At 40.2% G+C, this 12,500-nt stretch overlaps 1 protein-coding gene across 1 annotated transcript in view; it reads left to right on the forward strand.

The window, feature by feature from the left end:
• The window catches only part of LOC138033683 (C-reactive protein-like), a 50,126-nt gene that overhangs the window by 17,625 nt on the left and 20,001 nt on the right, over positions 1 to 12,500 (forward strand). Inside the window, exon 3 of the mRNA XM_068881479.1 lies at positions 11,737 to 11,761. Within this exon, the coding sequence (XP_068737580.1) occupies positions 11,737 to 11,761 (25 nt within the window). The remainder of the gene's footprint in view (positions 1 to 11,736; positions 11,762 to 12,500) is intronic.

Genomic DNA, 12,500 nt, shown 5'->3' on the forward strand with positions numbered 1-12,500 from the left:
AGCGGGCGTAAAATCTGCTCGACAATTTAATTTTCTTTCTCGTTTAACGATGTTACGATAATGCTTAAAGAGTTCTGTATATCCTTCAGCGAAGGCTTTTTGTCTAAGAATGGTAAATTCTTTTAGCTCCGAGGTAATCCATGGAGCGTCGTTTACATGAAATTTCACAGTTTTCAGACGTATAATGGTTTCAAAGCCTGTTTTGACCAGATTGAGGAATAGCAGTATTTGATCCTCACACCTGCCGATGGAATCCAAAATGATGGACCAGTAAATTGAACAAAGATATCTACCACGTTCGATCTTTCGTATATGGGCGAGTGTCTCTTCGCTTTAAAGTACGATGACTGGAGGTAAGAGGACTTCTCAATTTTGGATATGGCAAAATGACATTATGGTCAGCCGACCAAAGGGTGGATAGACATCAACAAAGTGTTAATCTTAAGCCTGAGACATGTTCGTGATGATAAGATCGAGTATTTGACTGCCTCTTGCTGGTTTCCGTATTAACTGTTTTAATCTAAACACGATTCTTCTTACAGCAAATCAGGCGAACGCATTTGAAAACTGAAATCATTTTACATTTCAATTCAAAGCTATTCTTGTGTAATATTGAAAAGCTACCTTACGTTAAAGAAGGACACAAATTAATGAGAACAATTTTAAAAATCGGAGTAAATCAAATTTGATTCAATTGCAGAACCCAATTCGCCGGAAGGAATAATATTTTATAACTGTCTCAACTATATCTCTTAGTTCAACGAATTACTCAGTACTATTTACTGGTTTAGTCTGCCTCATCGTCCTCATCATCAAAACATTCCTCCTCAGGCATCTCATCTTCCCCAGCACGAATGTTGCAGTCTCGAAGCCGGCACATATCAGTGCGTTTAAGACCATTCGTGAGGCACATGCAGGTGGGTAGCTTGCATGATCTCGTACAAGAACAGGAGAGAAACTCAAGAAGAGCTGCAGGGGCTGGTTCTCCACTAATCCATATGATGGATAATGTGCTGTCGTCTTGAACCCATCCATGACCAACAGGTGAAGGAACGTGAGGGCAGCAGCTCCGTAGACTTCTTCTCCAAACAGCTGCTTGGTAATTTGCTCAGTTCAGTTAAAAACACGAGATAAATAAATAACAATATAGACTCCCCATACCAACAACGTAGTTTGTTGACATCGCAGGTTTTTGTGGCGGAGCTGTACATCTTGCTGGTGAACTGTTGGACCTTTGCAAATCTCTCATCTGTGAGGTCCTAGTCCATGCCTACTTCTTGAAAAAAGGTTTGAAATGGCTTTCTTTGTTTAGCAAGCTTCAAAGCTGTTAGCTTGCCCTTTCCCGAGAAGGAACAGACAGTGTCACAGTACATCTGCACAGTTCTGAGCCCAACATCCGACCAAACATTGACACAACGATATATTTTGGTCGTTTCTGTAGACCGCATTTGACAAACAAAGGGCACAAGATGAAGCCTTTGAAGCCAAAGAGAGAACAAGTACCTCTGTATCTTCTGACGTAATAATGCCAGCTCTGTATCCTGCTTTTGCTGCATGCGCTGTATGGAGTAACACTATGGTATCTGCATCCTCTTGCGTCGACCTTAGTTCTTCCCTTGTTGTTGCTCAGACCGAAGATACTTCATAGCAGTCATCCTCGGCTGTTACAAAGATTGTCTTTCGAGCAAGACTCTCTCGTATTTCTCATTTTTCCACTTTTGTGAGATGGGTCGAACTTGATCGGGAGCGACTTATTTTGACTCCACTACCCAATCAGACACAACACAACAAACTCAATCACAACACAACTGTATAGACACATAGGCATGTGGGCGAAGAAAGCTGAACCTAAACTGATTCAAATCCCAAACGGTTCACTACTCGTACGACAAATTACCCTTAATCCACACTAAACAACCGGACCTAGTCCTCTTGCGCGTGCCGGCAAAATGAATATCTATTTCTGCCAATTTCACAGGCTACAAATGTCAGATATCGTATTTTGACTCCACTACCCAATCAGACACAACACAACAGTGTAGATACATGCGCGTGTAGGACAGCAAGCGCCACAAGCCCCTATATAGACAGCCAAAGTTAGGGCTTGAGTCTGCGGACACATAACTTACTTTTAACATAGATTCAGCGGGCCAGTGCCCTCTAAACATCAAACTTAGCCTTCAAAGAATCATTGACGTACATATTCTAGGCCTTCTCGCTTTTCTATCTACCATGTCCTTGAAATACACTTTCTTTCACAAGTGAATTAACCACTAAGGTAGCACTTCCCGATCTACCGGATAAGCGCTATAAATAGCTATATCAGGAAAAAATTCTTTGAAAGAACTTTTAATGGCTCCATTGCAGGGGACATTTCTCCTAACATAATGACTTAGCGATAACAACTGTTTTCCCCTCTTGGTTGTTCATGTTTACTCTTGGCTATGTTAATAGAGAAATGATCATATTCAAACTTGATATCATTGCCCTTCAATTCTAACACTTCAGAAGCTCTCATAAAACCAGAAAACGAAAGCACAAACATAATAAAATTTCTCAGCTGAAGTAAATGCTGGAAGTTAATCTTGGTTGCAAGACTTTTCAAGAGATCTGTCTCGAGAGGAACGTTCCCGTGAAATACTTTTGCCGACAAACAAACAGCCCCTTTCTTGGTGGGAAAAACTGTAGGATGCAGAGGTGGGGAAATGATTCCAGCAAGCCTATGAAACCAATTGACGGCGTAAAACGCTGCATTGATTGACGATAATGAATTAATACGCTCGATCAAATGCTGTAAATATGTATATAGAGCCATATTAAACGCCAAAACTGGAAAGGGTTGAGTCCGCAACGTATCCCTTGCGAAGATCTTCCAGCTATTGAGGGCTCTGTGATAACCTTTGAGAGCTCCTGGAAACCCTGGAAGCTAGTGTAATAGCGTACGGTAAGTGGAAGTCATTGAAGATGACAAAGATTCGCTGCTGAAAGTATCAGAAATGAAAATAAGCGCAATACCACGTGAGACCATCAGTTATGTAATATTAATTTCGACCACTAAAATAAAGAACTATGGAGAACAAAATCAATCGTCTCATAAGTTATTGCAAAGTGAGTAAATCATTTCTCTACAGGCCTCTACCAGGTTCATTCATGCACACATTTTACTCCACAAAGAAAACAAATCCTTATTTCTTTACATTTCTTACGATGATTCTTTATCTTGCGTTTAATTACTAGGTTGCCAGTATGGCAATCCCAGTCGGAAAATGAGTAATATTTCTCCGTGCTTTTTCCGTGTCGGTAAAGTCTTGCCTGTCACTCCCCTGCTACGTGGTCTTTGTGTATATAGAGTCTTCTAGTGCGTAATTTGTTAGGTTTGAGGGGGCTGGGGTAATGTATATATTTCTCTGGTGCACACAGGAGAACATTTAATTGACCTGCAATGGCGTCCAAAGTCATTGTAACGCGCATGGCGTTTTAGTGCATCTTTTAACAAAATATATCCTTATGGAGCGCAAGAATGGAACGTCAATTGAATAAACATGACAGGCGATGACAAAAAATCTGGAATGTTAAAAGCGACGAGTAATGGATTTGGACAACCATCTATCGCCATTCGAGCCGAGAGCTGTATTTCTAATATTTTATCAAGTGTGCTGTGATGTAGCTCACTGAAACCAAATGGAAAATTCTCTGGTAACTTATGGGCTCAACAAAGACAGGGAGGAAATCGTGATCTGTGATCTCTGTTGTCTGGCTGATTAACTCCGCTGCACAGTCTTCAGGTAAAAAATAATTGAAAATGTGACAGCCAAGGATTATTTGAAAAAAAGCTTGTCGTCTATTTTGTGCTTCATTATTCAAGGAAAAGGTTCTTCATGGAAAGGGTTTGATCCTGAAATTTATTTTGTTGCAATTGCGAATGGTAATTTGACACGATTGAGCTTCTTGTCTTCACGCACGAAATGAAATAGGAAGGGAATTTTGCCTCTAATAGCATTTTCGTGTCAAAATGAGGTTAGCTTCTTTCTGTTGTGTTAACTTAATTGAATATACCATGCCTCGTATTTATCGCCTGCCGTAAACTTGATTTCAACTCTCAAATTTACCACCAGAACCTACTTTTTGCGTAGAATAAGCTTTTAGAATAATGTTCTTGTCTTCTGTGGGGATACTTGACGATTCGGGAACATTTTGTGAAAAAATATTCATAACGGGTCACACGCGCAACTTGATCACCAGAACTTGCCCGATTATGCATAACATCCACTTGGCCTTTTGTCATCCCATTGAAAAAAACTCATAAAATATTCGCGGACCGGTCGATTTCTCTGAAATTTGAAAGGGTGATTGCTAACCAATAGAGACAGATTTTCGCAATGACTAAAAATTCATGTGTTAAGCATGAGAATTCGACGAAGAGGTAAATACGATTAAATTTGTTGCGTGCGTTGCTATTTTTGTGTTTTGATTGTTGTGCAAAGTTTGACAGAGAATATTAAATTATGAAACAATATCTATGGATAGATCGTTAAAAAATCTTTATTTTTAGCGGTTATTTTAACATAAAAGATGCAACGCTTGACGAGAAAAATTTCGCGGGAATCGGGACGCGGTGAAAATGAGTTAACAACTTTGCATACGTGCGTTGAAATGTGATACGCGAGGAGACAGGATTTTTATTTTTCTGACAAATGATTTTGTCATTGTAGTGCAAAATGAAGTTTATTTGGGAAGGCAACAATATTTCTTTAACTTCCTGGATAATCCAATTTATTGCTTCGACTTACTGGTGCGAAGATTGTTTACATGAAACTCACGCTTTTTGCGAATTTTGAGTGTCATGAAATTACATCACTTGCGTGACAATATATCCCTTTACTCTAACACAAAAATATTTAGATAGTAACAAACTTTGTATTTATTAACCATTTCTTCGGCTTTTGCCCTTGTCAGCATCGTAATTTGCGATAACTCGCAAGTCTGTTGTTGTATCTCATAGCTGTTCAGATTTTCAATTACATGGCCGCTCAACTTGAGTAAATAGTTCACCCTGAAGTCAAAATAGATACGTTCTCGGGAACCCGACAAAGAAGGCTTCCTGACCCGACAGATGAAATGTAAATATTCAGTTAAATATTACAACAAAATTAAGAAACTAAAGACCTTGTTTTACTTTGAAAACGACGAGCGATTAACATTCTTTCCCGTAGTTCATTCAGTTGACACAAGGTGATCACGTGCACCTTTATGGTTGCCTAGCACGTGATCAATTTCTTCCTTTTGACAAAACGTCATAAACGTCAGAGACTGCAGAAATCTTCGTGCTTTTTACGATCGATTGTCATTAATCTTTCGATGAGAATTAGATTCAGAGCTATATATTTTTCCTTCATCTGTCTTTTGGCTTGTCTTTTTCAGTTAATTCCTGGCTTTTACGATACTTTTTGGTGCAAACGTAAAGCCAAACAATGTTTTGACCTGGCATCAGATTAGACTTACAACAAGAGGAATTATAAAGAAGAAACAACACCTTCAGTCCTTTCTTAGCGTGTGCAATAAACGTTTGCTTACCATTACCATTCCTTCAATATTTCTCGCGCTTGCCTGTGGTATTACATCTGCTGCTGGTACATCCTTCAGGATCTCTTTGGCAAGGGATGCTTTGTTTGTTTTCCTCAGCGATCCATCAGGCGAAGCTATGGCCCAAGGCAGAGGTCCGAGAGGGTTGCACAGTACATTAGTTCATTTTCAACTTTCTGTTCTCAGTAATGATTATCATTTGGGCAAACAGCACACGATTAGATTTAATGATCACTTCTTTACTAATCCCACTTTGAACTTATCCTTTTTTGAGAGATTACCAAATGTTTTAAGTTTAAGTTTTGTTATTGTGTGGTGGAACTTCAACTTGGGAGGGTCAGACTCATCCATGTCCTTTGCTAAAAGTCTTATAAGCCTTTTCTCTAAAAGCCTCTGCCTGAAACAGATCCTTCTCTCAGGAGTAACGAGTTTACCAGTACTATTCGACTTCCTTGAAGATCGGTGAGCTGGAAAGTCGTTGGGGTGCCCAGGTGAAGCATTTCCTTCAACTGTCGCATGAATATGCTTCGATACTCCGCTATAAGGTAATATTTGCTCACGGCTCCAGGTTTCAGGCTAAATCCCTTTGGGCCACCGGGCCACCAGGTGTTTGCATGCCTCTGTTAACCGTTTCTTCACAGGTTTGGTCGACAGGTATTCTGCCGAAGGGGTTTATGGGTCCAATCTGTACTGAGAACCCACCAGACCTCAAGTATGCTAAAGCTTGTGGATGCTCTTTCTCGCGGTGAGACATTTCTCATTGCTGATAGATAAGAAGCTAAATACCTTGCATAGTTTACGTGGTCTTATTCAAAACACCATGGGATTATTTTCCTTTAAGTTATTGACAAAACATGGAGCTCTCACTTGCTTTTACTGGATGGTCTCAAAAGCCCAAGGAGAATCTCTACCAGCTCTAAGAAATATAACTAGAACTCGGATAGCTTGCCGTTGTCGTGACCGAGAAACTTCATGTACTTGTCAAAGAGATGGATGAAATCGACACTAGAAGTGCTGGTCATCTGCTTCAGGAAATGATCTTCACAGATGTCATCATACAAATCGGCAGTATCACTAAAGAAGTTGTCAATGATTTTCTTGGACTCCTTTTGATTCTCTTCTATACATCGAGGTCCTGAATCCTTGACACGCTAGGCTCATAAGTGCTTCATACATAAACTTGTGGAGTCTAACGCACCGATTGTATCTACGGCCACCTAGAACTCCTGCAAAAGAACCTTCTGCTATGGCACCAGATTCAACGCAAAGATCTGTCAAGCCACCATCTTGGTAGCACTTGCCAATTATGGAACTTGCCAATTGCAGCTGCACTTGAGCTGCCAATTGTGGAACACTTCCATCCTCAGCACGATATCTTTGAACCTCTCACTTTGCTTCCACTTGATGTCACTTGCCTTTGCGTACAATGCTTGGCCAAATACGAGAACGATCGATGCTTTAAACTTGAGAGTATTCTTGATCTTGAGCGACTGTACTAGGACCTCATGAACGGTAGCCATGTTTGTAGCAAGTGGGTCAATAGTCGGTAGATATCCGAAGACATCCTGTGAGACTTAAACTTCGTTAAGGACACAAATATTAAATCCCGTCCATCCACTTGCTTTTTTCTTCTCTTTTGTGCTGAGTCGCAGTAAGATCCAAAGAAAATTCTTCTTTCTTGCCTCTGCCAAGATCTCTTCAGCTGTTACCTCGATGAATGCTCTCGCGCGAGGACCGCAGCGATCACCTGCATTGTACGACTGAAGGATCAATGCTTCTTTTCCTTGTCCTGGCTTGCACAATTCCAGGTAGTGGAGGATGGCTCGGACCAAAATGCCTGGCTTGGAAAACAATGCCATTTACTCGATGGGATGTTCCCGAGGCAGAAAGAGTTTCCTCTAATCGGTCGATGTTATCCCACGCCTCATGGCTTCAATTAGGTTTTCTGTCAAATCAAATGATGTATTTTGGCATGTAACGAAAGAAATGTCTTGAAATGCTGTTTATTGTTAAATATGCTGATATATTTGCTTTTGTAAACAAAGGATGTATTTTATTGATTTATTGTCAGCCTCCTTTCTAAAGCCACTATCTTACGATTGCTATCAAGCGAATTTGGAAAATCTTTCACATAAGCTTTCTTCAGATATATTTCATATTTTCTTCCCTGGATTGATACTGCGAACACAAATGGGGCAATCTCAAAACACAGTGATTTGCCTGATCCCGTTGGAGAACAAAAAAAAGGTCCTTTCCTTTCAGAGGGCATAGATGGATTCTGCCCGGCAACGTTTGAGCAACTTTTTCAATTTTCCGAGCAACTTTTACCAAAGTTAATTTCTTAATGTCACGTCGACATCGAAACGTCGATTTTATAGCGTTAACTTTTATAATCAAAGTTTTTAAAACCAAACTTCTTGTTATAACTTTTACCAAAATGACAATTTTTTTATATATCTCGGTGGGTATCCTGTGTTAATATTCCGAATATTTAATAGCTTCCTGTATTGCTGAAAGCAAAATGGTGGAAGCCATACAAGAAAGCGAAGACCTTATTCAAATTTCTAGAGAAAATGGTGCAGAGATGACGGAACCTGAAAGGGCTTCCATTTCGAGAGAACGTAAATTTGCTAGAACATGGGGCAAGTACAAGGCAAGTAGGATGTCAAATCCAATGACCAAAACTTCGGGTCAAGACCAAATCAAGGAATATCCAGATCATCACTTCGCTTGTGTCAAAGGGCAGCTACGATGAGAAGTATATCCCAGAAAATATGTGCGGTCCCGAAAACACTTGAATAACATCGCCAGTATCATGAGGGACAAGGCTAAACGCCAAAGTATCGAGCAATGTCTGCAAAGGCAAGAGCGTAGGGCTACTTTACCAACAGATATGCGAGTCTTTCGCTTTGAAGTAATTAGGCCGGCATACCAATTTCCAAGATAGATGTTTTGCGCCCTCTTTTTGAGAAGTATGCCCATAGTCTTACTGTAAGTACACACATGAAAGACATTATACCTTCTGTGTTACCAAGGGAACAAGAAAAAAGTCAAGGCCGAGCTTCAGGAAGTTAAAGAAGTGTCGGTTATATTTGATGGGACTGCCCGACCTGGTGAAGCACTTGCTATTGTAGTGCGTTATGTCCAGGAGGATTTCAAGGCTTGAGATTCTTGCAAAGCCAATGAAGGGGGTTGAACTTGTCCAAAGACTGCTGTCCAATATTGCTTTTAAAATCTGTTGGATATCTTTGGGAATCCTCAAGACCTTCAAGATCTCCGCTTTGAGCTTGCCTCTATTGTTGATGCTGGTATTCATTTTGTTAAGTCAACATATAGCCTTGAAGGTGACGGCCCCATGATGTTTTCATGCTATGAAGATCTTTCAGTTGTTGCTCAAGCAGTTGGGGTAGGCCACTACCCTTGCACCTTGACTATTGCCAGAGAAATTGCCAATGGCGATGCTGCCCTCCAAGCTAGATTGATTGATCAGGCTAAAGCATGTATCCAGCCAGGTCTGAACTTTTTTAAAGAGAAGTTCAGCGTCCATTTCCGCAATATAGTGGGTACATTCAAGGTAACACACCTTTGTTGCACAGTTCACGTTCAACTCTTAATGCGTAATGCTGCAGCGCTCCAAGAATTCAAGAATTTTCCTTTTGTGGATGATAACACCATTGCTAACCTGGCAGCAGAACCTCTGGCGTATCTTGCTGCTGCCGATGGCATTGTGGACTTTAGTGAGAAGAAGAAATTTGCAGCCTCTTATTTGTCATAGTTTTTGTTTGAAAATGAAAACGAAATTTTCATTGCTACTGCTTGGACTTCTTAAGGAGCCTCAGTCAGCCTCTTATTTGTTATAGTGTTTTTTTTTTCCAACAATAGTAGCAGCTATTATTGTATATCGTATGAGTTTCATACCTCAAACTCCCAATTCAACTGAAAATGTTGTTAAGACATTTCTAGCTCAGCGAATGGAAATGGATGTATTTTTTGACTCACTATGTTGCTAAGCCAACAAAATGGTGGCCTAGTGAATCTCTTTTTAATACAAGACAAGAGGCCGAACGTAGTCGAAGGCAACCCGAAGTCTCCTTTTTCTTAGCTTCTACAGTAACTCAAGGCACCTGCCGTGACTCACTGCAGGGATGGGTGCCACTCCAATCCTGTTACATGCTTAACGCATACATGTTTTTAATAAAACCATATTGATTCAGTGTAATTATGTCATATGGTGTTTAGAAAAAATTGCAGGATCTTTTGAAGCTGCTGAGTTTAGAAGCTTGCTTCTCTGTCATTTTTCAATAAATCAGGCAACAAGAGTGTGAATAAATATCTTTTTTGAGCAACTTTTTATATTCTGGGAGAAACTTTTGAGCAACTTTTAAGGGTATTTTTGGGCAACTTGTTAAGAATTTTTGATCATCCTAATTTCTGTAGACCAAGTTCTATCGCATCTTCCACATCTTCCATCACGAATCCCGATGATGCTTGAACAACACATGCAGTCAGGGCAAAAACAATATGGCGTCCTAAAGCTTCTCACAATTTGAACCATTAATATTCTCAGAATTGTTGCCGTCACCGGTGAAATTTTGGCGCCAAACAGATGGCAAAAGTCCTTTAAATTGACCCAACCAGTCGTCACTAAGAGGGGAGAAAAAAATTAAGAGTTCTTTGAGAAAGTCTAAACTGACATTAACAAAAGCGTCCAGATTACAAACGTCGTCAAGTGAATGTTCTGGCAATCATTATACGGCGGAATTACCAAAATTTATGTGCTCGTTTGGCTTATCCTGTATATGATTTTTTTTTTTTCATATTTGGTATGGGGGATAAAAATTCCTGGAAAATGCGCCGAGTCCTTGAGAATTGAATAATTGAAACTGTAGGTCGAAACCCTTCCAGCCTTCTTTTTGGAAAGTCAGCTATCGCTTATTCCAGCAATATCCATCACATGAATCATGTCTTCGAGAACGTTCAGTGATATAATTTAAAAGCACAAATATAATAATTTTTAAAAATACAACCACATAATTTTAACACTTGCGCTGTCAATTAGACAGTTTTGACAAAGATAATGATTATGATTAACTGGAGCTTCAGGCCGTCCACAATTAGTGCACGTTTAAGTCAATGAGTGAAGCAATGGGTCACTAAGTTCGACTTTTTTTTGTCAAACTATAAACACAGGCGGACCACCCTCTGTTGGTGTTGTTATGAATCTGTAGAAGGATAAATACATTACGGCGGTTGCGATTTCCTCGGTACTAAAGTTTGAAAGCAAATAATTCAATGAAAGATCAAAAAAAGTGTCAACTGAATCCTGTGCCGGGATCCTGTGTTATATTTTAGTCGTTCCGAGCTGTTTGAGGCGTCATTTTCCGAGGTCTTTTCTCTCGACCGACGGTTAGAAAGTCAAGAAAATTGGAAAGGTAGGTAGCACCCAGCGGCCGGCTTGTGACCTCGTCATGTTCAAGCTGGAACTGACGCCAAACCAGGGAAATTCTCACCTTAAAAACACCAGCATCCAATTAATTAGGGATGTCCCCATAACGTCGCCGAATGTGAGCGCCATCTTTCGAAAATTCACCCGAGAAAGGCGATCCTGAAATTCATAACAAAGCTTTCTCAACATGATCGGTACAAGAGACCAGACCAAAGGAATTCGAAGCATTTGAGTCTAGTCGAAATTGTCAATCAGTGCAACGCGACTGTTGGCAGTTCCCAGCCCCTCCTGGCAATTCCCAGTTCCCAGGCAGTTCTCCTGGCAGTTCCCAGTTTGGTATGGATTTCAGGTTGGCCTTTCTCGGGTGAATTTTCGAAAGATAACGCTCACATTCGGCGAAGGTATGGGGACATCCCTAATCGATTGGATGCTGGTGTTTTTAAGGTGAGAATTTCACTGGTTTGGCGTCAGTCGAGAAGAGATCTCGCAAAATGACGCTTCAAACAGCTCGGAACGACCAAAACAACATAACACAGGACTCAGTTGAATGATTAGCTTTCAAACTTTATTGTTAAACATATCGCAACCGCCGAAATGTATTTATCCTTCTACAAATCGATAACAACAACAACACCAACAGAGGGTGGTTCGCCTATGCTATAAACATCAAGAACCAACTTGAGAATCTTAAATCGTTTTTCTTTCAGATAAGCAATTGTATTGGAAGTGATGGTAAGTAGCCTTGTCAAATTTTATTTCATTGCTTAATTAACGTGTACGTGCGCTGAATTGCGAGTTGTTTCAAACGATGCTCATTGGCCATTGCGAGGCATCTGTTCTCATAGGGACCAGCAGAGATGGCTTTTGCAAGTTGAATTCTTCCCTCTGCTATGTCTCGAAAACGTTCGCCGCCTCCACAACTAGTGAGTCAGGAACAAAATCTCAAGTGATATCATTTATGATCCCGGATGCACTCTCTTAACATAACTTAAGTCGTTGAGAAACCAGTCAATTAAAGGCAAGTTTGTTTGCAAAGTTAGTGAGACGAAAGTAAGACCAGAATAGCATTGCGTGACTAGCGTTACTTTCTAGAGGCTTCGAAAGAGTTCGTAGTTTGTTTATTTTTAGGTTCGTGCGTAAGCGTTTCTAAATCGGTGTGTTCTGTAATCTTTCTATAATTATAATTAGATTGATTACTATTTTAGAACGTTCTGGAAGCTTATTGTGAGAGTATATAAGTAGACGAGTCCAAGCGGAGATTTTTAACTAGTTTTTCACAAGCGAAGAGAGTTGGCGTTAGCCGTGTTTAGTCAAGTGTGACAGAAGCAGTGTTTATTCAAGTTGGCGGAGGCCGTGTAAGTTTATCGAGTACGTGTTGTTTAGAGTTTTACTTCGTGGAAACTACGTTCATTTTGGAATAAATCTTCTTGTTCTTGTTCCGACAACCCTGCGTTCAGTTTAGTTTGCAAAC

The sequence above is a fragment of the Montipora capricornis genome, chromosome 14 (genome assembly GCF_036669925.1).
Source record: "Montipora capricornis isolate CH-2021 chromosome 14, ASM3666992v2, whole genome shotgun sequence".
In the NCBI taxonomy this organism is placed as follows: Eukaryota; Metazoa; Cnidaria; class Anthozoa; order Scleractinia; family Acroporidae; genus Montipora; species Montipora capricornis.